General features: G+C 43.6%; 1 protein-coding gene across 8 annotated transcripts in view; it reads left to right on the forward strand.

Moving 5' to 3' along the window:
• Positions 1 to 24,581, forward strand: part of HERC1 (HECT and RLD domain containing E3 ubiquitin protein ligase family member 1) — a 180,052-nt gene that overhangs the window by 124,784 nt on the left and 30,687 nt on the right. For 6 of the 8 annotated variants that reach the window (XM_075857663.1, XM_075857668.1, XM_075857665.1 and 3 more), the window contains 13 exons: positions 1,077 to 1,284; positions 1,415 to 1,539; positions 6,939 to 7,159; positions 7,885 to 8,153; positions 8,437 to 8,489; positions 8,580 to 8,780; positions 9,687 to 9,861; positions 10,020 to 10,293; positions 11,650 to 11,863; positions 11,954 to 12,159; positions 13,246 to 13,373; positions 15,511 to 15,623; positions 15,801 to 16,001. In XM_075857663.1, the coding sequence (XP_075713778.1) occupies positions 1,077 to 1,284; positions 1,415 to 1,539; positions 6,939 to 7,159; positions 7,885 to 8,153; positions 8,437 to 8,489; positions 8,580 to 8,780; positions 9,687 to 9,861; positions 10,020 to 10,293; positions 11,650 to 11,863; positions 11,954 to 12,159; positions 13,246 to 13,373; positions 15,511 to 15,623; positions 15,801 to 16,001 (2,388 nt within the window). The remainder of the gene's footprint in view (positions 1 to 1,076; positions 1,285 to 1,414; positions 1,540 to 6,938; positions 7,160 to 7,884; positions 8,154 to 8,436; positions 8,490 to 8,579; positions 8,781 to 9,686; positions 9,862 to 10,019; positions 10,294 to 11,649; positions 11,864 to 11,953; positions 12,160 to 13,245; positions 13,374 to 15,510; positions 15,624 to 15,800; positions 16,002 to 24,581) is intronic. The other 2 variants (XM_075857666.1, XM_075857670.1) reach the window with 1 other exon arrangement.

A 24,581-nucleotide genomic window follows, 5' to 3' on the forward strand; every position in this document is an offset into this window, starting at 1 on the left:
CAGAGCTATGTGCATGTCAGAACTGTGATGATGTCCAGGAAGGATCTAAAGAGCATCAACCCTAGACACAGCAAGCAGAAGAATTGAGGCAGCACCCCAAAGTAGTGGATGAAAACCTCAAATCTTCTGCTTGATAGATATATATATATATATATATATATATATATATATATATATATATATATATTATGCACGCACACACACACACACACACACACACACACACGCACACACACGCGCTCCTAAGGCCGTGTTAATGAGGACCGTTTCTATTTTTTGGAATGGTCACAGAAAGCGAGACTGGTGTAAACTATATTTGCTGCAGTCTTTTGTGTCAAATCCGCAAAAAAGATACTGTCATTTTGCATTAATTAGCCTCGGTTGCATCAGTATTCTGTACTATTCTACCCTCTAGTAAATATATACACTGTCATTGTTTTTCTAATCCCTACAATAGTAAGATCCATAGGATTTTTGATGAATTCACAATTCATCTGATAGGAATCATTAAATGACGTTTTTGTGCAGTATTATCTGGACTTTGTAGTCGGCAATCATTGTTACACTTATTATAGAGGAACATCCAAGATTTGAACAAAACACACTTCGCTAATAAAAAAAATATATATCATTAAAATTCTCATCTAGTCCGTTCCTCTCCGCCACTTACCACTGTCCCACAGTATGGATCGGATGATGCGGCCACGTGACTTTGTGTAAGTATGAATGTGTTACTGAGGCCTAGTAAGTACACGGGCTAGACAAGATCCAGCAGCACATGATGATGCTGCTGAAGAGGAGAAGTTTAAGACCTTTTTAAAAAAAAATATTGAATAGTGAATAATCCCTTTAAACCTTATAAACCGAATAGAACCGTGTCACATGTAATTGAGGATGTTTCATCCTAGCGGGGGTAGAAGGGCGCCTTTTTCAGATTTCACCGTAGGCAGTATTTCAAACCTGTTATAAAATGCTGACCACAAATGCCTGATAATTTTTTTTTAGATTTATTGCCGTTCTAAAATGCCACTATATACCCTCGTGCTTCTAATGTGTATACCTTGTTTTTCGTTTAGGTGCTCGAGAGGCTGACCCCAATAATATCACGGTGTTGGCAATGTGGATGATAGAACATCCAGACTATGAGGAAAGATACTCTGGCAGAACCAGTGAACAGTGCCAGGATGGTTCTGTTTCCGGTGCAGGGGGTAAATCCAGTGATGTTTTCACTGGAGACATTTCCTCCTCAGATGCCCCAGAATTGGAAGAATGCTTTTGTGAAAGGTTAGTTTTGTACATTTAGGAGAGTGCTGGGGTGAATGCTGAGTCAATGCTGAGATTTCAATGTTCTGTATTCATACTTTGCTATGTATCTTAAGGATATCTCTATTTGTACCTTATATTGTGACTATAGCCCAGACAGCATGGAACAATCAGAAAATGCTGGAGCAAGTAGTGGACAGCAGAACAGAGGCAGGTCCACTGTAACCAGGAGGCAAAAGTTTGATCTGGCAGCAAGAACACTGCTGGCAAGGGCTGGTATGTTTTCCAATTAATCTGAAGTCAATCTATTTAGAAGGACACTAGTCATATTTTGTAATACACAAGCATTAATGTTCTTTTTTCCCATAAAGAATAGAATTTCTACGGAAACAAATGTTATATGTTGATAGGAAATTATATTTTAGTTCTCACATACAGTTAGGTCCAGAATTATTTGGACAGTGACACAATCTTCATGATTTGGGCTCTGCATGCCACCACATTGGATTTGAAATGAAACAACTGAGATGCAATTGAAGTGCAGACTTTCAGGTTTAATTCAAGGGGTTTATATCCTGTAAAACATTTAGGAATTGCAACCATTTTTCTACACAGCCTCCTCATTTCAGGGGCTCAAAAGTAATTGGACAAATTAACAATAAAACATTTTTTTAATACTTTGTAGAGAATCCTTTGCAGGCAATGACTGCCTGACGTCTGGAACCCATGGACATCACCAGACGCTGGGTTTCCTCCTTTGTGATGCTTTGCCCGGCCTTTACTGCAGCATCTTCAGTTGTTGCTTGTTTGTGGGTCTTTCTGACTTATGTTTTGTCTTAAGCAAGTGAAATGCGTGCTCGATCGGGTTGAGATCTGGTGATTGACTCGGCCATTGCAGAATATTCCACTTCTTTGCCTTAAAAAAAACTCCTTGCTTGCTTTCGCAGTATGTTTTGGGTCATTATCCATCTGTACTGTGAAGCGACGTCCAATCAACCTTGCTGCATTTGGTTGAATCTGAGCAGAAAGTATATCCCTGAACACTTCAGAATTCATCCGGCTGCTTCTGTCTTCAATCACATCATCAATAAACACTAGTGACCCAGTGCCTTTGGCAGCCATGCATGCCCATGCCATCACACTGCCTCCACCATGTTTTACAGAGGATGTGGTGTGCTTTGGATGAGCCGTTCCAAGCCCTCTCCATACTTTCTTCCTCCCATCATTCTGGTGCAGGTTGATCTTAGTTTCATCTGTCCATAGAGTGCTGTTCCAGAACTGGGCGACTTCTTTACATGTTGTTTGGCAAAGTCTAATCTATTTTCGAGGTAGATTAATGGTTTGCACCTTGTGTTGAATCCCCTCTCTGTATTTGCTCTCATGAAGTCTTCTCTTTACTGATACACCTACTTCCAGGAGAGCATTCTTCACTTGGGTAGATGTTGTGAAGGGGTTTTTCGTCACCATAGAAAGGATTCTGCAATTATCCACCTCCTTTTCTTAATTCTCGAGATCAACAGTGCGCTCTTCCTCCCTCTTCCACCCTCTTTCTTCCTCCCTCTTCCACCCTCTTTCTTCCTCCCTCTTCCTCTTTCTTCCCTCTTCCTCTCTCTTCCTCCCTCTTTCTCCCACTTTCTTCTTCTTCTCCTCTTCCTTCTTCCGTCTTCTTCCTCTTTCTTCTTCTTCCTCTTTCTTCTTCTTCTTCCTCTTTCTTCTTCTTCTTCCTCTTTCTTCTTCTTCCTCTTTCTTCTTCCTCTTTCTTCTTATTATTCCTCTTCTTCCTCCTCTTTCTTCTTATTATTCCTCTTCTTCCTCCTCTTTCTTCTTATTATTCCTCTTCTTCCTCCTCTTTCTTCTTATTATTCCTCTTCTTCCTCCTCTTTCTTCTTATTATTCCTCTTCTTCCTCCTCCTCCTCTTCCGTTTTCTTCTTCCTCTTTCTTCTTCTTCCTCTTTCTTCTTCTTCCTCTTTCTTCTTCTTCCTCTTTCCTCTTATTATTCCTCTTCTTCTTCTTCCTCTTTCCTCTTATTATTCCTCTTTCCTCTTATTATTCCTCTTCTTCTTATTCCTCTTTCTTCTTCTTATTCCTCTTTCTTCTTATTATTCCTCTTCTTCCTCCTCCTCCTCCTCCTCCTCCTCCTCTTTCTTCTTCTTCTTCTTCCTCTTTCTTCTTCTTCCTCCTTCCTATTCTTCCTCCTTCCTATTCTTCATTCTTCCTCCTCTTCTTCTTCCTCCTCCTCTGCCTCCTCTTCTTCCTCCTTCCTCTTCCTTCTTCTTCCTCCTTCCTCTTCCTTTCTATTCCTTCCTCTTCCTCCTCCTCCTTCTTCCATCTTCTTCCTCCTCCTCTTCCTTCCTCTTCCTCCTCTTCCTTCCTCCTCTTCCTCCTATTTGTGCTATCTCTCTGATGGATTTCTTCATTTTTATTTTTTTTCAGCTTATCGATGGTCTGTTTCACTTGCATTGAGAGCTCCTTTGACATCATGTTTTGGGTTCACGGCAACAGCTTCCAAATGCCACACCTGGAATCAACTCCAGACCTTTTACCTGCTTAATTGATGGATTAACGAGGGAATAGCCCATGCAGCATATTAAATAGCTTTTGAGATAATAGTCCAATTACCTTTTGGTCCCTCGAAAAAGAGGCAGCTACATATTATAGAGCTATAATTCCTAAATCCTTCCTAAAATTAGGATGTGAATACCCTCAAATTAAAGCTGAGAGTCTGCACTCTAAGCCCATATTGATTATATAACTGTATATTCAATGTGTTTTGGTAAACGGCTAAAATGCCAAAACTTGTGTGACTGTCCAAATAATTCTGGACCTAACTGTTTATACTTGTTCTACTATACTGCTAAATTCTCTAGCTTATTGCAAGCCAATTGTCTACCCTTTATCAGGCTTCATTGGCTCTTTAGTTATCATGGTAATTTTCCAACACCTTTTCAGAAGATGAGATTGAAATGTTTGTGCCCGATGTCTACATTATATTACAATTCATTTGTATTTGCTGTGTGATACCTACAAGTATAATTACATGGATTTGCCTTAATGGGATGTACTAAACAGCCAGGAATTGAAACTGATAGGTTATACCTACACTGATACGTTCTTGCAATTCCTCAGGACAGGGGAGGGATTTGTTCTGTTGCTTATAGATTGGGCTCTGTTCAGACTTTCATTAGGTTTCCATAGATTTTTGTCAGCCAAAATAAACTGAAGAACTATATAAAACCTTGTGGACTCCTTATAAATCAATGGGATCCTTCAAAATAGGTTGCAAAATGGATTATAACGAGTCCATCATATCTGTCATGGCTCCTGTAAAAATGGAAACCATGAGCCACTGCGAACAGCTCCCATTGCGCATCGGCTGGTTTCAGGTCTGTATATAAACAATTGATGATCCCATTCACTCACAGTAAAAGGAGACTTAAAAATGTTGATAAATTGTGGTTTGGTAGAAAGTTGTATGTATTTAATATGCAATGATTAATCTTTATTTTCGTAAAACTGTTAAATAATTTTTAAAAAGTGCTTTTGTAGTATAATATGTAATGTTTCTGTTATTTTGTTAAATCTACGTGCTCTCTCCAATTACATCCAATTCCAAATTATTATTCTCTCCTTCACACAAGCGTGACAGATTTCCGCGCATAAAAAACACACGTTGAATCTGTCCGTGTGCGTTGCGTTATGCACCAGTATGCTTTGCGAGTGGCATGTGCTTTTCACGCACTCGCAATTGCTTTGTTTTTTTATATGTAATAGTTGTGTAAAACACGGACCGCACACGGATGTGCATCCTTGTGCTGTCCGCGGTTTTCACGCACCCATTGACTTCAATGCATGAAAACGCACCAATATAGGACATACAGTGAGTTTCACGCATCGGACACTACCTGCGTGAAAAGTCACACATGTGTGAATAGCCCCATTGAAATCAATGGGACAGTGTGCGGTGCGTTGTTTGAACGCACAGCACATGGACGAGATTCCACTCGTGTGACTGATCTCTTAGTTATGTGCTGAAAAGGAACGTGTCATCCGCTTTTTGGCCATCAAACTGCCGGCATGGCGCTGTAGGTCTTTTAGACACTATGCCAGCCATACACTATTTAAAATAGTCAGGTGGTCCCTTTTATGCAGAATAATAAGTTTAATAACTTATTACGTGTGCTGTATGCAAGTGGAATACCTGTAGTCATCAGGGTGGTGCATCAGCGTTAGAGTTGGGGCTGTAAGCATGCCTATTCCTCAGTTATTGACATCCCCATGAATGTGCAGGGTTTTGGATCCGCTAGCCCTGATGTCAACATGCAAGGGGGATGTCTATCACGGGGGAAATAGGCGTGCTTATAGCACTGACTCTGCATCGCTGCTGCACATTCCTGATTATTCCAGGTATACTATTCGCATACAGCACGTGCCATAATCAAACTTATTATTCTGCAAAAAGGGCCACTTGAAGATTTTAACCAGGGCATGGTTAGAATAGTGTTTAAAAGTATTACAGCGCCATGCCGGCAGTTTGATGGACAAAAGGCTGATGACGGGCTCCCTTTAATTAAGGTGGTATAGTATAAGCCCTAATACAGGCATCCTAATATGTAACTCCAGTTATTTCTCGCCTGCCCTCTAAGGCTGCGGAAAGAGCAATTAATTGCTGCGGATTTTACCCATTGACTTCAATGTGACGATAAAATTTTGCAGGCAAATCCTTGTGTTGCGGATTTTGCCGCAAATTACCTGCGGATCCACCGTAAAATCCGCAAATCCAGAAAAATCCCCCACTATTTTAAAAGATTATAATAAATAAAACAGTATACTCGCCTCCCCTGGCGCTCCTGTAGCAACACGTCCCGGAATTGGTCTCTGTACACCAGGCATCCAGTGATTACATTCTGTGTCGACACTTGACCACTGCAGCCAATCACAGGCTGCAGAGGTCACATGTTAGGAAATGTCATGAGGAGGCCGGGTGTATATGGACCAGCCTGGGGACTATGGACGCGTTGCCATGGGAACACCAAGAAAGGTGAGTGTACTGTTTGTTTTATTTTTGTTTTCTTATTAAAGCTCGGCTGTTTTCCGCAGCGGACAATCTCCTAAAATCCACACCAAATCATGCGGATTCTGTTGCAGATTTTTTTATGGCAGATTTCCCTCCGGATTCTGGGTCAGGTTTGCTGCGGAATATTCCACAGCCAATCCGACTTTTGTGTTCCTACCCTGAGCTTCTGGGAGACACTTTCTCTGCGGTTTCTCCATAAAAAAAACATGTTATGGCTATGTACACACATATTGTAAATATTGCAGAATTTACGTAAAAAAACGCAGACACCGTACACGGATGCCACACACAACTGCAACGCAGGAAAAACGCTCGTGTGTATAAGGCCTAAAGGGCATCATTTTCTGCACCACTGAATGCAATCTGTGGTCTGTGAGCAGACGTTTTTAACCTGGGAAGAGGCTGACTAGCATTCTTAATCATTACTGATAAGACATCCACACTGTCTGCCCCATACTTATTACTTTATTATATATCGCTGTGAGACCGACATGTGCAGCTTTCAATTATAGGTTTAAAATTCCATTAAATAGAATGTAAGATAAATTGTGGTTTTAGTTTGGTTTAGTGATCTGATCTTTTCCTGCATCTTATTGGCAGCTGGTTTATACCGTACAGTTCAGGCTCACCGAAACCAGGGTCGAAGAGATGGTGTGTCCTTGCAGCAGGAACCTGGGGCTCTGTATGACCTCAACCTGGATGAAGAACTAGAACTTGACCTTGATGATGAGGCCATGGAGGCTATGTTTGGACAAGACCTAGCCAGCGATAATGATATTCTGGGAATGTGGATCCCAGAGGTACTGGACTGGCCAACATGGGTGTGTGACAGCAGCTGGAGCTGCTCTCATCTCTGCTCTAATCCCTCACCCCTTGCTTTTTACCCCAGCATGAGATCAAGAGCATTGATGCATGCAGCTTCCAGCTACAGCAACTCCAAATTTAGCTATAAAGATCCCCTCTGATAGTGAATACGAACTGAAAAAATGTTATTTATAATGGATGATTTATTATAAGGGTGGGCCTTTAGTAACTGGGTAAATCTGTATTAAACCTCTTCCACTGGTTTTAGTAATATGATTTTACGGTATTTTCTGCTGTATGTAGGAGCAAGTTACCCCATTATCCGGGTATTAGAACTAAACAAATAGTGGACAACTTTGTAGCAGATGCTGCTTTTAAAAGAACGTTCAGATATAAATGGTGGAAGTGATTGAATTGGCTGTATCTTACAACACTAGATCACATCAAATAGACATTTTTGATTATAAGGCAGAAATTCATTGTAAAATGTTTTTTAAACCCATACTTCTCTATCTAATTTTGTATCAACGTAAAGATTTTAGTAGAGCTGTCCATTTAGTCTGCCACCCTCTGCATGCTAATTCATTGATGTTCTTGCTTATGCTTATTAATTATACTTGCAAATTATTCCTTAATATTGCTTTGGAGTAACATGCATGTTTTACTCCGCTTCTGCCTTGCTTGTCTTTGAAGCCACCATTGTCCCTCGTGTTCGTACGTGAAAAAGTTGTTTCTTTTACAGCATGTCTGTGAAACAGATGAAAGGGAAGAGGTGGTAATCTGTGAGCTGTGTGAGGCAAGTGTGCTTAGCTTCAATCAGCACATGAAGAGGTATCATCCAGGCTGTGGGCACAGTGCCAACCGGCAGGGATACCGTAGTAATGGCTCTTATGTGGATGGCTGGTTTGGAGGGGAATGTGGCAGCGGGAATCCATACTATCTGTTATGTGGCAACTGCCGTGAAAAGTATCTGAGTCTGAAGAGCAAACGTAAAGCAACTGCATCGGAGAAGTAAGACTTTATGGCAATACATTTGCCACACTTCCATCTGGAATGTAAACTGCTGTGATCATCGTGCTTTTGTGGGCAGGGGTAATTGTGCTTCATTTTGGGTAGTGCCATTAGGCAATGAAGCATTCATGAAGTAGCTTTAAACTTGTATCACATTTCGCAACCGCAAGACCCAATTTTCAGCGTATAAAATAGGGAGCTAAGGATAAACAAATAACAAAAAGGCTGCTCATTTTGCATACGTACGGCAATATAAATAGCTAAAAATCCTTCCGTTCTCTAGGTACAAAGGACATGCTCCTGACTTGATTGGCAAACAAGACAGTGTTTATGAAGGTAACCTATATCTGCTTTCTTGAGTGTTTAATCCATAGCATTGATTTTAGTGGGTATAATTGAATGTTACTATTATTTGGTATATTACAGAGGACTGGGACATGTTGGATGTTGACGAAGATGATAAGCTGACCGGAGAAGAAGAATTTGAACTTCTAGCTGGACCTCTTGGCCTTAATGATCGCAGGATTGTACCAGAGGCAGTGCAGTTTCCAGACAGTGATCCTTTGGGGGCTTCTGTAGCCATGGTAACTGCCACCAACAGCATGGAGGAAACACTAATGCAAATAGGTACATTGGGCTGTGGGTACAAATTGTGGTGATGGGCAATTATTTGTATTGAAACGAGTTCAAAGAGGGTTGTGGGTTCAAGCTATTTTGTGGAGCTGTCTATTGTGAAGTATACTACATTGTGTGCCAATATTTTCTTAGTACACATATGCAGTGCCTTGCGAAGGTATTCACCCCCCACCTTCCTCATTGTGGTTGTGTTGCTTTACAACCTAGAATTAAACGCCATGTGTCGCGCAAACCCAAAACTTCCCATCACCCCAAGAACACCGTTCCCCACAACATGATACTGCCACCACCATACTTCACTGTGGGATGTTTTTTATTGTCGAGGAATTGAAAACTGGTCAGGAATGATGGATGGCAGTAAATACAGGGCGATTCATGGGGAAAACCCGATTGTCTGCCAGATATTTGAGCCTGGGACAGAGGTTCACCTTCCTGCAGGACAATGATCCTAAACATACAGCTAAAACTAAACTGGATGGTTTAAGGGGAAATAATTAAATGCCTTGGAATGGCCAAGTCAAAGCCCAGACCTCGATCCACTAGAGAATCTGTGGCATGATTTGTAGGCTGCTGTAGATCAGCGCGACCCATCTGACATGAAGGAGTTGCAGCAGTTTTGTCTGGAAGAATAGACAAATATCCCAGTGTCTACATATGCTAAGCTAGAGACATAACCCGAGAGACTTGTATCTAATTGCAGCAAAAGGTGGCTCCACAATGTATTGCCTTTCAGGGGGTGAATACTTAAAGGCCGCAGTGTTTTTTGTCTTGATGATTGCTTGTGTCACAGGAAAAAAATATTTTGCACCTTCAAAGTGTAAGCCAAATGGTACAAAAGTTTCACAAGGCACAGTATATTGTGTAGTCCTATATTACTACTTTGTGATTCCTCCTCAGGCTGCCAAGGTGCTCTAGAGAAGAGCTCATCAGGGAGAATTACTCTAGGGGAACAGGCAGCAGCGCTGGTAAATCCTCATGACCGTGTGATGGCCCTGCGCAGGGTAATAGCTGCTGCCCAAGTCCTGCTGGCACGTACCATGGTGATGCGTGCACTTTCACTACTTTCTGTTAGGTCTGTATTCTTTATCATTTATATTTGTTCACTTTGTATGTGTGTGTAATAAATATGTGTATGTTCGTGTGTGTACGTGTTTATTTGTTTTTTTTACATTTTGTTTAGTGTTTTTGCTTTTTATTACCAAGTAATATGTCGCTGTGCTTTTCCTGCAGTGGATCCAGCTGTAGTCTTGCTGCTGGTTTGGAGTCTCTGGGTCTAACAGATATCCGCACTCTGGTCCGTCTCATGTGCTTGGCTGCAGCAGGTAGAGCTGGCCTCTCCACCAGTCCTTCGAACACACTTTCTAACTCTGCTGACCGCTCACGTGGTTTACATAGCAAAACCAGCAAGCCCATCTCCTGCCTAGCATACCTGAGCACAGCTGTAGGCTGCCTGGCATCCAGTACACCCAGTGCTGCTCGACTTCTTGTTCAGCTTTGTACCCAGGTAAGATATTGTACAGACTTTGTACTGCTCGCTTCATTCTGCTTCCAATACCTCACCTTAAAAGGTATTCATCTTTGCTTTTACAAAAGTGAAATGATTTCTGCCTCCTTATAAACATCTTCTCAAATATTACTTTGCAGTTAATGTGTATATTAATGCGAAATTAGATGAGTACATTTTTTTTTGCTTAAGATTTATATGATATTTCCATCATCAAACAGAACTGTAATGTGTATGAAAATTTGTCTTTCTTTAGTTAACACACGGTTGTCCATTTTTAGAAAGTTGGCCGTTTTGAGCAGGTTTACCTTTGAGGGGCACTCTCATTGTGGGGCTTGGTAACTCTTAAAGTGTAAGTAAACTTTTATAAAACTTTTGACATGTCATAGTGACATGTCAGAAGTTTTGATCAGTGGGAGTCTGAGCACTGAGAGGTCCACCGATCGCTCAAAGCGTCAGAAGCGCTCATGTGAGTGCTGTGCCGCTTCGTTTACGATCTGCTTTCCTCAGGAAGCCAATCGAGCGGTATACAGACTCATAAACTTTCTTTTAAGTCCATACTCTGCTTGCTCGGCTTTCCGATCGACGATATAGCAAGTTGTTGACGTTCAAATGACAAGCTGTTATTTGTAATAATAATTGGCAGATTCGCACATAATACGCAACGTGTGCCTTCAGCCTAAACGATTCAATCAACGACAGACAAATGTATTCTCACTGATCAAGTAATTGCTCAACAAGTCTACACTGCACAATGATTGGAACTGTTTGCTCGATACAACTGTATTTTTTACATGATAGTCGTTACTTATTCAACACCGCCTTTCGTCAGATGGATTGGTGGGGGGCTCTTGGCACAGAACAAATCTTGGCTCCCAATCTTCTCCTAGAACTTTATTCAGCTCACATGATTAAAAAAAAATGGGGCCCCTGCATTAGAGTAGTAGGACACTGGATAGCTAGGCACATTTTTTTCTTATTCAGGTTTTTCAAAAATCTGGGTAGCTTTCCTAGAAACAAATCCAACGATGAAGTGGGCGAATTTACTGGTGATTTGTTCTGTTTTGTTATTGGTTTGTTTTTTGGTGGAGGGTCATTTAAAGTGGAAACCTTTTGTACCTTTTTATAGTTAAAAAAAATAGTTACAAAACTTTCATTTTCTGTTTAGCTGAAACTGTTTGCACATTAGTATAATCTTTGTTTTGAAGATAATTGTTTAGTAAGATTTTACAGATCCTTTATTTTATTGGAGCCCTTACTATCGTAAGAATTTTATAAATTGTGATCTGTATTTGCTGCAGTATGTATTACAATGGTAAATTAAGCTTTGTGTCTGCTTGTTTTTTGTTTTTACAGAATTTGATATCTGCAGCAACTGGTGTGAATCTTACTACTGTGGATGACCCTGTGCAGAGGAAATTTTTACCAAGTTTTCTACGGGGTATTGCTGAGGAGAACAAGCTTGTCACCTCTCCCAACTTTGTAGTGACTCAAGCACTTGTAGCTCTACTTGCAGATAAGGGGGCTAAATTGCGTCCAAACTATGACAAAGCAGAAATGGAGAAAAGGGGTATGAGGCATTGCTTACCTATCTCAGAGGTGTTTTGAGCACATTTCATTCAGGAGGCTTGTTCATTCTTCTGTTACCTTTATGCTGCAGGTCCTTTGGAATTGGCAAATGCATTAGCTGCCTGCTGCCTGTCTTTGCGCCTATCCTCACAGCATCGGCAGTGGGCTGCTCAGCAGTTAGTACGTACCTTGGCTGCCCATGATCGTGATAATCAGACTGCTCCCCAAACTCTTGCTGATATGTCTGGAGACTTGAGGAAATATTCCTTTACTAAGCTGGAGGCACACCAGAACAGGGTAAGTTTTATGCAGCCGATTTTTAACCAAAATAAAATCCATAATATTTCCTTAAAGGGGTATTCCCAACTTAAGTCTTTATGGCATAACCACCGGATATGCCATAAATGCCTGCTAGATGTGGGTCCCAGCCCTGGGACCCACACCTATCTCGAGAACGAGCAGTCACCCCACAACTGTCAATGATGTTAGAATAATATATTTAGGGAACTGTACTTCAAAAAGATTTTTGGGACCGCCTACATTAAACAATTTAGCCACTTCCAGACCGCCCATAGACTATAAACATCTGGGCTGTCCACGATTAAATCTGCAGGGCCGTTCCAGAAGTTCCTGCAGAGTTAGCAGGTTTGCCGCTCCCCGGCGTCATTTAGCTCCGTGATGCAGCTGTCTCTAGACACCTGTATCATGGAAATTTAACCGGAGACCACGCTGAGTCACAACGATCATATCGCCCCTAACCGCAGCGCTTACGCGCCGACTGTGAGGGGCTCTGTGATACAGCTGTCTAGAGACAGCTGGTATCACGGAGCTTTCACCCAGAGACCATTCAGTGTGGTCTCCGGTCATGTGATCGCTGTGACAGCATGACAGAAATGGAGGGGAAGCCGTGCTCGTACGAGCACTGTGGCCCCTTCAAAACAGCCGATCGAGGGTGCCAGGTGTCGGACCCTGACCTATAAGATATTGATGGCCATCAGTTTTTGTGGACTGGAAACGTCACAACATCTGTAATGGTCGTATGGTGTCAGCAAACCAGATTTGGAAATTTTCTCTCTAAAAGCCAGTGTGTGCACCATTCATTGTAGGCGCCACCTTGTGTCCAGCATGTAAGAAATGCACACATATTTGGTATCGTTGAAGTCGGCAGAAGTTGCCAAATATGTATTCAGGTGTGTTTACCCCGTGACATGCACCAGATATAAGAAAAAAAATCACCTAAAATCACACATTCACATTTTTTCCCAATTTTTTTCCATTTTTCCCGGTCAGGAAGTGGTTAAAGTATCAAGATACATATAAAATCAATTAAATCAAGACATTAAATAAAGATAAATAATATAGCAAAATGGTTTTGGTTTCCAGGTGATTACCTCTGTCTGGTGCAGTAAGAAGGGTCTGTTGGCCACAAGTGGCACTGATGGCACTGTCAGAGTGTGGAATGTGTCTAGAAATCAGTATTTTCTTCAGCAGACTTGTGTTTTCCAAAAACAGTAAGTACCTGCCATGAACCAACGCAGACCGCGATTTTATTTTTATCATAGCATTCAGGGAGGAAGAGGTGTGTTCGTACAGGTTTAATCATATTGCCTCACATAACGCATGTATCTGATTTTTCTGATTTTGTACCTGAAAACTCAATAAAATGTTGTAAAAAAAAAACGTATTTCCTCGCAGAACCAAAAGTTCAGTTTGTAGCCTGATGATGCGGAATGAAATAGTGCTTGGATGATTTACCTGATGGATTCCACTCACTTATAATGGGTCGCATCAGCTTGGATTGGTCATGTCTGTCATGGATCCTTTAAAAGAGTGTCCATGATGCCATTGTTAACAGAGCAGATTAGATACACAGCTCAGCCGACAGTAACACACCTGAAAGGCTTGGATACACAACTCAGTAGACCGTATCATACACGATAGGATTAGATACAGCAGCCGGTTTCACACATTATAGGATTCGATATAGACTCGGCAAACCATGTCACACATTATAGGCTTAGATGAAGCGGCTCAGCAGACCGTATCACACAGGGTAGGATTAAATATATACAGTTCAGCAGATTGTAACACGATAGTATTGGATATATGGGCTCTGGATCAAGTCTGGATCGCTGCAGTCTCTTGATGCTTACAGTGCTTTCCGCCACACAGATTCATTGTTCTCCAGGTCAGTGTTTGAGAAACTGGCACGGGAGTTGTGGCTGCACAGCCTGGGATCTCATGTTGCTTTTTTCTTTGCCACGAATCGCTGCAAAACTGTGCCATTTTGCTGTGATTTTACAAAAATTGGGCCAATATGGTGCGGTTTCTCCACGTTTCACGACAAAAAATGAATCTAAAGCTTGACATGAGATCCCTGCCTTAGCTGCCAGGATCTCTCAGATAGAAGGGAGTGGAGGAAGAAGGACAGCAGGGGTGTCTCAGGGGTTCTTGTTTCTTACACTGCAACTCTGGGACCCAGTATATGCGAGTCCCTAGAAGTGCAGTGTAGCAGATCACAGAATACTTGCAATAATGCTCTTCATCAACCACATTGTCGCGGGTTTATATGTCACCAGTGTACATAGTAGAAGGTGTGTTGTGCTCGAATAGAGTCACCACCCCTCACTCCTCCCTGGTCGAACTCCTGGTCAGCAAGGGAGTGAAGTGATCCTCTCCGTCTCTGCGAACAATGCACATAGACCGGAAGTAGAATACATTAGATTACATACAGTAAATTAAAAAAATTATATCAATAACATGAACCACCTATTTATAAAAATATATACAAATATTATATATAATATTCAGATATTGATCCTTAATATGTAAAAATAAATAAAAAAACAAAAATATATATATATTTATTGGCGGAAGTGACCCTTTAATAAACCGGTATAGAGTTTGGTTTGTCTAAATAGGTCTAACATTCTTTGCTTATTAATTTCATAATATACTATATCTTTATAGGGGTTAGAGTTGTGTTTTTCCTGTGGCCTGCAGCCATCACTCAGGGAAACTTAGGAGCTTGCTGGAGACTTATTTAATATTGAATGTAAGCTCGCTCGCCCTAGTGTTGGTGGTAGGCAACCAATATTTTTTTATTTTATTTTTTTAAATCGGACAACTTTTTATTGAAGTACACCTCAAAATACAGCTGACACATACAGTAAAGAATATCAATTTCCAATAATACATAGTACATTCACGGCAGACCTTAACCCTTGTCATATTACACAGACTCTATACCCCTTATACCACTAAAGAATACCAATCCCTTCCATGAATTCTTATTTAAGAATCTTTCAAAAACACAATTCCCCACACCATCTCACAGTCCTTGTACATGAATATGATTAAATCATGTGACACAGCTGTATACAATCAAACACATGTCTCCATGAACCCCTTACCCCAACCCCCCTTTCCCTTCCCGACCGCAGTACGTAGCACCTTCCCAGTCTTTCTAAGCCGATTATCTTGCCACGTTATATTCCATATCATATGCATTCATTAAAGCACGCCAATATTTTAGTATTTACATACGAAGGAAGTCTACCATTTGATTCTTTCATGCTTGTTCATTAACCCTTTCTGTAGCAACGTTTTAAACCCTTTACTGATGGCTGTCCTCTCCCTCCTCATTAGAGAGGGAACGCCGGAAGAAGCTGACCCTGCTCTGTCTCCTGTATGCTGGAGTGTTAGTGGACGATATCTGGCTGGAGCCCTAGAAAAAACAATTAACATCTGGCAACTCAATGGTAACATCTGCCACTCAATGCCTCTACTACATACACATATATATATATATATATATATATATATATATATATATATATATATATATATTCGCTGATCATGTACTCTTTCTGTTTTGATGTTTTACAAAGTCCTATTAAAAGCTTTTTTTTTTTTCTTGGTAAACCTGTATATAACAGGGGGAAAAGGCCTTGTAGATGTTCAGCCTCATTGGATATCCTCAATTGCATGGCCTGAACATTGTCCAGAAGGTGCATGGCCAGGTGACCTACCGGAGTCCTTGTTGGTTGGTCGCATGGACGGTTCCTTGGGTCTCATTGAGGTGACAGATGCTACTAGTGTGCGGCGTCTGGAATTGGAACATTGTTACAGAAAAGAAGGTTTGAATCTTGTGTTACAGATCTCTCATAACTGTGATTGTATTCTTGACCCTAGATATTAGATTTTTATTGACGTATCCTACCACTCTTAACATTATCTGCTGCCAATTTTAAGAGGTTTGTCTGGGTGGCACCAGACATCAGTATATGATCGGTGGGGGTCTGACACCCAAACCCCACACCAATCGACTGTTCCGGCTGCCTTCGGGCACCGGATGTTATGCTGTGGCTGGTTTAGGAAGCAGATTGCTCCGTACATTGTATAGCGGCTGTCCTGCAGTACTGCAGCTTTTCTCTTATGAATGGGAGCAGGACTGCAGTACTACAGCACAGCCGCTATACTGTGACCGGAGCCATCTGCTTCCTAAACCAGCCACAGCTGATTGGTCCGGGTGTTGGACCCCGACCGAACATACACTGATGACATCAGTATGAAAAACCGTATTATGCCTCGTTTTACGCCTGAAAATAGGGCTACAATACGTCGGCAAACATCTGCCCATTCATTTGAATGGGTTTGCCGACGTATTGTGCAGACGACCTGTCATTTACGCGTCGTCGTTTGACAGCTGTCAAACGACGACGCGTAAATTGACTGCCTCGGCAAAGAAGTGCAGGGCACTTCTTTGCCACGTAATTTGAGCCGTTCTTCATTGAACTCAATGAAGAGCAGCTCAAGATATACGAGCGTCACAGACGCCTCGTATATTACGAGGAGGAGCATTTACGGCTGAAACGACGCAGCTGTTTTCTTCTGAAAACAGGCTGTCATTTCAGCCGTAAATGACAGCTAGCGTGTGAACATACCCTCAATGTTTATGAAGTCTCATGTCATGGATCAGTTAGGGTATGTTCACACGTAGTCAACAAAAACGTCTGAAAATCCAGAGCTGTTTTCAAGGGAAAACAGACCCTGCTTTTCAGACGTTTTTTTACCAACTCGCATTTTTCGCGCCGTTTTCGCGGCGTTTTTTACGTCCGTTTTTGGAGCTGTTTTCATTGGAGTCTATGAGAAAACAGCTCGAAAAACGTCCAAAGAAGTGTCCTGCACTTCTTTTGACGAGGCTGTATTTTTACGCGTCGTCGTTTGACAGCTGTCAAACGACGACGCGTAAATAACAGGTCGTCTGCACAGTACGTCGGCAAACCCATTCAAATGAATGGGCAGATGTTTGCCGACGTATTGGAGCCGTATTTTCAGACGTAAAACGAGGCATAATACGCCTCGTATACGTCTGAAATTTGGCCGTGTGAACATACCCTAAGATTGCATTTTTATTTGTTCAAGCCTTGTGATTTCAGTAGGGTAGCATTTACTTATCCACCCCCTTTCCAGGTTTATTAAAATCTATAGTTTAACGCTATCAGAAATAGTTTTTAGAAATGTGTTCTAAACTGTAAGGGGGGAATTTATTAAGACTAGTGTTTCATATGCCAGTCCTAATAGGAAACCAGCTGGAGTAGTAACAAACTTATTAAGAGACGCACCCCTTTTAATAAATTTGTCACATTTTCGGCTGTCCCTGCGCCACTGGGGGAAATCTATTCCAGCCAGGATCCCATATGTCTACTTTATGTTGGCATCGTTTTTTGAACATCCTTTTTTTTTCTAGGACATTACAAGGCTAAGGCCCTATTCACACGACCGGGTTTCCCGGCCGTGTGACGGCCGTTCAAAAAACAGCCATCACACTGCCGCAGTAGGAACAATAGACCCCAAATGGGGCTATTCACACAACCGATTTTTTTGACAGCCCGGGATACCCGGCCGTCAAAAAATGGGACATGCCCTATTTTCGGCCGTTCGCCCGGCTCCCATAGAAGTCTATGGGGCCGGGGTAATGCACGCCCATCACTGGAATGTGTCCCGAGTGACGGCCGTGTCTTCCGTCACTCGCACCCTCTCCTTCTCCTCCTCCCAGTGCGAAGTGCATGTGAGGAGGAGGAGGAGGGTATTTTTTTTGCTCCCTGGAGGAGCGGAATTCCCAATCCCCGGCCACAGCTATGGACACAGTGACACCAGGCACTTCTGAAGCGGAAACCCCGACCCTGTGGCCAGTGTTTCCGCTCCAGGAGAAGTCCCTGACTTAACTGTCCATATATGGACACAGTGACGTCAGGCACTTCTGAAGCGGAATCCCCGACCCTGTGGCCGGTGTTTCCGCTACAGGAGAAGTACCTGACTTCACTGTCCATATATGGACATTGAAGTCAGGGACTTCTCCTGGAACGGTGGCGATATCTACAGACAGGTAGAGGGGGTGCCATCTATGGGGGGGTGCTGTGTGGCACTACCTACAGGGGGCTGTGTGGCACTACCTACAGGGGGCTGTGTGGCACTACCTACAGGGGGCTGTGTGGCACTACCTACAGGGGGCTGTGTGGCACTACCTACAGGGGGCTGTGTGGCACTACCTACAGGGGGCTGTGTGGCACTACCTACAGGGGGCTGTGTGGCACTACCTACAGAGGGCTGTGTGGCACTACCTACAGGGGGCTGTGTGGCACTACCTACAGGGGGCTGTGTGGCACTACCTACAGGGGGCTGTGTGGCATAACCTACAGTGGGCTGTGTGGCACTACCTACAGGGGCAGTGTGGCACTACCTACAGTGGGCAATGTTTGGCGTTATCTACAGAGGGAAGTGTGTGGGAAAAAATTTACAAATGAAACTCATCCGAATTTAAAACGGACTGGGAAAAAAACGGCTGCAAAACGGGTCAAAATCGGCCGTTAAAAACGGCAACACGGAAATGGAGTCGGAACGGATGCAAAACGGCCCAAAACGGCCGACACTCTGTGAATAGAGCCTTAAGCCTCATTCACACGACAGGGTCTGAGTGTCGTCCGATAAAATCGGCCGTTTTTCCCGGCCGGTTTGCATCCGTTTTGCATCCATTCCGGGCCATGTTGCCGTTTTTAACGGCCGATTTTGACCCGTTTTGCATCCGTTTTTTCCCTGTCGGTTTTAAAATCGGATGAATTTCATTTAAATTTGTTGCAACACACAGCCCTCTGTAGATAATGCCACACATCACCCTGTAGGTAATACCACCCAGCACCTTGTAGGTAATGCCACCCAGCACCCTGTAGGTAATGCCACCCAGCCCCCTGTAGGTAATGCCACCCAGCCCCCTGTAGGTAATGCCACCCAGCCCCCTGTAGGTAATGCCACCCAGCCCCCTGTAGGTAATGCCACCCAGCCCCCTGCAGGTAATGCCACCCAGCCCCCTGCAGGTAATGCCACCCAGCCCCCTGCAGGTAATGCCACCCAGCCCCCTGCAGGTAATGCCACCCAGCCCCCTGCAGGTAATGCCACCCAGCCCCCTGCAGGTAATGCCACCCAGCCCCCTGCAGGTAATGCCACCCAGCCCCCTGCAGGTAATGCCACCCAGCCCCCTGCAGGTAATGCCACCCTGCCCCCTGCAGGTAATGCCACCCTGCAGGTAATGCCACCCTGCCCCCTGTAGGTAATGCCACCCTGCCCCCTGTAGGTAATGCCACCCTGCCCCCTGTAGGTGATGCCACCCTGCCCCCTGTAGGTGATGCCACCCTGCCCCCTGTAGGTGATGCCACCCTGCCCCCTGTAGGTGATGCCACCCTGCCCCCTGTAGGTGATGCCACCCAGCTCCCTGTAGGTGATGCCACCCTGCCCCTTGTAGGTGATGCCACCCTGCCCCCTGCAGCTAATGCCACCCTGCCCCCTGCAGCTAATGCCACCCTGCCCCCTGCAGCTAATGCCACCCTGCCCCCTGCCGCTAGTGCCACCCTGCCCCCTGCAGCTAATGCCACCCTGCCCCCTGCCGCTAATGCCACCCTGCCCCCTGCAGCTAATGCCACCCTGCCCCCTGCAGCTAATGCCACCCTGCCCCCTGCAGCTAATGCCACCCTGCCCCCTGCAGCTAATGCCACCCTGCCCCCTGCAGCTAATGCCACCCTGCCCCCTGCAGCTAATGCCACCAATTCCCCTGCAGGAGATGCCACCCTGCCCCCTGTAGGTGATGCCACCCTGCCCCCTGTAGGTGATGCCACCCTGCCCCCTGTAGGTTGCACCCATCCCCCCCCCCCCTTTCAGGAGAAGTCACTGACTTCAATGTCCATATATGGACAGTGTAGTCACTGACTTCTCCTGGAGAGGAATCCCCGGCCACAGGGTTGGGGATTCCGCTTCATAAGTGAGTGACGTCGCTGTGTCCATATATAGACAGTGTAGTCACTGACTTCTCCTGTAGCGGAATCCCCAATCCCCGGCCGGGGATTGGAGATTCCGACATCTACAGGGAGCAAAAAAAGACCCTCCTCCTCACATGCACTCTGCACTGTGAGGAGGAGGAGGAGGAGGAGGAGAGAGAGCGCGAGTGACGGAATACATGGCCATCACTCGGGGCACATTCCAGTGATGGCTGTGTATTACCCAGCCCCATAGACTTCTATGGGAGCCGGGCATGTCCCATTTTTTGACGGACGTGTGAATAGCCCCATTAGGGGTCTATTATTCCGACTGCAGCCGGGTGACGGCCGATTTATGAATGGCCGTCACCCGGCCGGGAAACCCTGTCGCGTGAATAAGGGCTTAGGCCTTATTCACACGACAGTGAAAAAAAATGTCCGTTAAAAGCTGATCAACTGTCAGTTTTTCATGGCCGTTTTGCATCAGTCTGTCTCTAAATTTTCACCCATTTCTAGTCCGTCTGTCCATTTTTAATGGCCGTGTGATATCAGTTTTGCATCAGTTTTTCATGGCCGTTAAAAAAACTGATGAATTTCATTGGTCAGGCTTTTTTTTGTCCCAACCCCCTGAAAACACCCAAATAGGGTCACATGTTCACCTAGACACTATTTACAGCCTCCCTGTAGATGATGCCACACACCTCCCTGTATATGATGCCACACACCTCCCTGTATATGATGCCACACACCTCCCTGTATATGATGCCACACACCTCCCTGTATATGATGCCACACACCTCCCTGTATATAGTTACATAGTTACATAGTTACATAGTTAGTACGGCTGAAAAAAGACACATCTCCATCAAGTTCAACCAAGGGAAGGGAAAAGGGAAGGAAAAATTTCTACACATAGGAGCTAATATTTTTTTGTTCTAGGAAATTATCTAACCCTTTTTTAAAGCCATCTACTGTCCCTGCTGTGACCAGCTCCTGCGGTAGGCTATTCCATAAATTCACAGTTCTCACTGTAAAGAAGCCTTGTCGCCTCTGCAGCTTGAACCTTTTTTTCTCCAGACGGAGGGAGTGCCCCCTTGTTTTTTGAGGGGGTTTTACATGAAACAGGATTTCACAATATTTTTTGTATGTGCCATTAATATATTTATATAAGTTAATCATGTCCCCCCTTAGTCTTCTTTTTTCAAGGCTAAATAGGTTTAATTCTTTCTATCTTTCCTCATAACTTAAATTCTCCATGCCCCTTATTAGCTTCGTTGCTCTTCTTTGTATTTTTTCCAACTCCAGGGCATCCTTTCTATGAACTGGAGCCCAGAACTGAACTGCATATTCTAGATGAGGCCTCACTAATGCTTTGTAAAGTGGCATTATTACATCCCTGTCCCGCGAGTCCATGCCTCTTTTAATACACGACAATATCCTGCTGGCCTTTGAAGCAGCTGATTGACACTGCATGCTGTTATTGAGTTTATGATTTACAAGAACACCCAGATCCTTCTCAACAAGTGAATCCGCCAGTGTAGCTCCCCCTAGGACATATGATGCATGCAGGTTGTTGGTACCAAGATGCATAACTTTACATTTATCTACATTAAACTTCATTTGCCAAGTGGACGCCCAAACACTTAGTTTGTTTAAATCTGCCTGTAATTCATGAACATCTTCCATAGTCTGAACTATATTACATAGCTTGGTGTCATCTGCAAAAATAGAAATAGTGCTATTAATCCCTTCCTCTATATCATTAATAAATAAGTTGAATAATAGTGGTCCCAGCACTGAACCCTGGGGTACACCACTTATAACCGGGGACCATTCAGAGTAGGAATCATTGACCACAACTCTCTGGATACGGTCCTTGAGCCAATTCTCAATCCAATTACAAACTATATTTTCTAAACCTATAGTCCTTAATTTACCCATTAGGCGTCTATGGGGGACAGTGTCAAATGCCTTTGCAAAGTCCAAAAACACTAAATCCACAGCGGCCCCTCTGTCTAGACTTCTGCTCACCTCTTCATAAAAACAGATGCCACACACCTCCCTGTATATGATGCCACACACCTCCCTGTATATGATGCCACACACCTCCCTGTATATGATGCCACACACCTCCCTGTATATGATGCCACACACCTCCCTGTATATGATGCCACACACCTCCCTGTATATGATGCCACACACCTCCCTGTAGATGATGCCACACACCTCCCTGTAGATGATGCCACACACCCCCCTGTAGATGGCGCCACACCAGCCACCCTGTAGATGGCGCCACACCAGCCCCCTGTAGATGGCGCCACACCAGCCCCCTGTAGATGGCGCCACACCAGCCCCCCTGTAGATGGCGCCAGACCAGCCCCCCTGTAGATGGCGCCAGACCAGCCCCCCTGTAGATGGCGCCACACCAGCCCCCCTGTAGATGGCGCCACACCAGCCCCCCTGTAGATGGCGCCACACCAGCCCAACTGTAGATGGCGCCACACCAGCCCCCCTGTAGATGGCGCCACACCAGCCTCCTTGCCAATCCCCATGTAACAGATCCGTTTTTAACGGTTGTTACATGTATTGACAGCCGTTAAAAACTGATCCATTGACTTCTATGGGGGCCATCAGGCCGTTAAAACGGCCCAAAAATAGGACATGTCCTATTTTTTGACGGCCATTATTCACGGGCCGTTAAAAAAACGGCCGTGTAAATGCACCCATAGAATATCATTGTTCTGAAAACGGCCATGTGAAGGCCCTTTAAAGGACAGCCATCACACGGCCGTTTTTCACTGTCGTGTGAATAAGGCCTTAGAACTTTAGCACCAATTTCTCACGTTTTCAAGAAAGTTCCAAAACCTGTTTTTATAGGTACCAGTTCACTTCTGAAGTGGCTTTGAGGGCCTTAAATATTAGAAACCACCATAAGTTACCCAATTTTAAAAACTGCACCCCTCAAAGTTTTCAAAACAGCGTTTAGAAAGTTTCTTAACCCTTTAGGTGTTTCACAGGAATTAAAGCAAAGTAGAGGGGAAAAATTTACAAATTTCTTTTTTTTTTTTTGTCAGAAAATCCATTTTTTTCTGGTTTTACCAGAGAAACGCAACTCCATATTTATTGCCCAGATTCTGCAGTGTTTAGAAATATCCCACATGTGGCCCTAGTGTGCTACTGGACTGAATCACAGGCCTCAGAAGCAAAGGAGCACCAAGAGGATTTCGGGGCCTTCTTTTTATTAGAATATATTTTAGGCACCATGTCAGGTTTGAAGAGGTCTTGTGGGGCCAAAATAGTTGAAACACCCCCAAAAATACACAATTTTTTTCCAATAAAACTTAGAAATGATCAATTTTTACAAGGAATAAAGAAGAAAAAGCACCCCAAGATTTTTTAAAGCAATTTCTCCTGATTACGGCAATACCCCATATGTGGTAATAAACTGTTGTTTGGACACACGGCGGGGCTCAGAAGCGAAGGTGCGCTATTTGGCTTTTGGAACTCAAGTTTGCTGGATTGGTTATCGGGTGTCATGTCACATTTGCACGATAAAATCACGGTTTTAAAAAAAATATTTACTTTTTGTGTTACCATATTCTAAGAGCCACAACTTTTTTATTTTTCCATCAAGAAAGCCGTGTGAGGGATTGTTTTTGCGGAACAAACTGTAGTTTTTATTGGTACCATTTTTGAGTACATGCGACTCTTCGATCCCTATTTATTAAATTTTTTGGGAGCTGAAGTGACAAAAAAATAGAGATTTTTGGTATCGTTTTTTTATTATTTTCTTTATGGCGTCACCGTGTGGGATAAATGACATTATATTTTTATAGTTTAGGCCGTTACGGACGCGGCGATACCAATTATGCATAGTTTTTTTTTTTTGTTTTTTTTTTCTAATAATAAAGGACTTTATAAGGGAAAAAGGGCGCTTTTTAATTTTATTATTTTGAAATTTTACTTTTACATTTTTTTGTAACTTTTTTTATACTTTTTTTTTTTTTTAGTCCCACTAGGACTGTTATAATACCCTATTTGTTGGTTTCACACTGACGTGGCATATTAGGTCCTGCCTCTGGCAGGATTTAATCGCCTTCCATAGATAGCGGACCATAGATAGCCTTTGTTAGGCTTCCGGTTGCCATAGCAACAATCGGCAATCGCGTATCGGGGTGCCGATATTGTTGTAAGAACTTAAATGCGGCAGTCACTATTGACTGCCGCATTTAAGGGGTTAATCGGTTTGGATCACCGCTGTGATCTGACCCGATGTTTTCCCCCAGTACTAAGGCTGCTAGTAGCAGCCCGTACTGTGAGATGCCGGCCTGTGGGGAATGCCTGTGTGCTCTGTTAGGGGCACACGTAGATTAACGGGCTGCAGGCACAAGGACCAGTGCTGCAGCCTGT

This window comes from Rhinoderma darwinii, chromosome 3, assembly GCF_050947455.1.
Source record: "Rhinoderma darwinii isolate aRhiDar2 chromosome 3, aRhiDar2.hap1, whole genome shotgun sequence".
Lineage (NCBI taxonomy): Eukaryota > Metazoa > Chordata > Amphibia > Anura > Rhinodermatidae > Rhinoderma > Rhinoderma darwinii.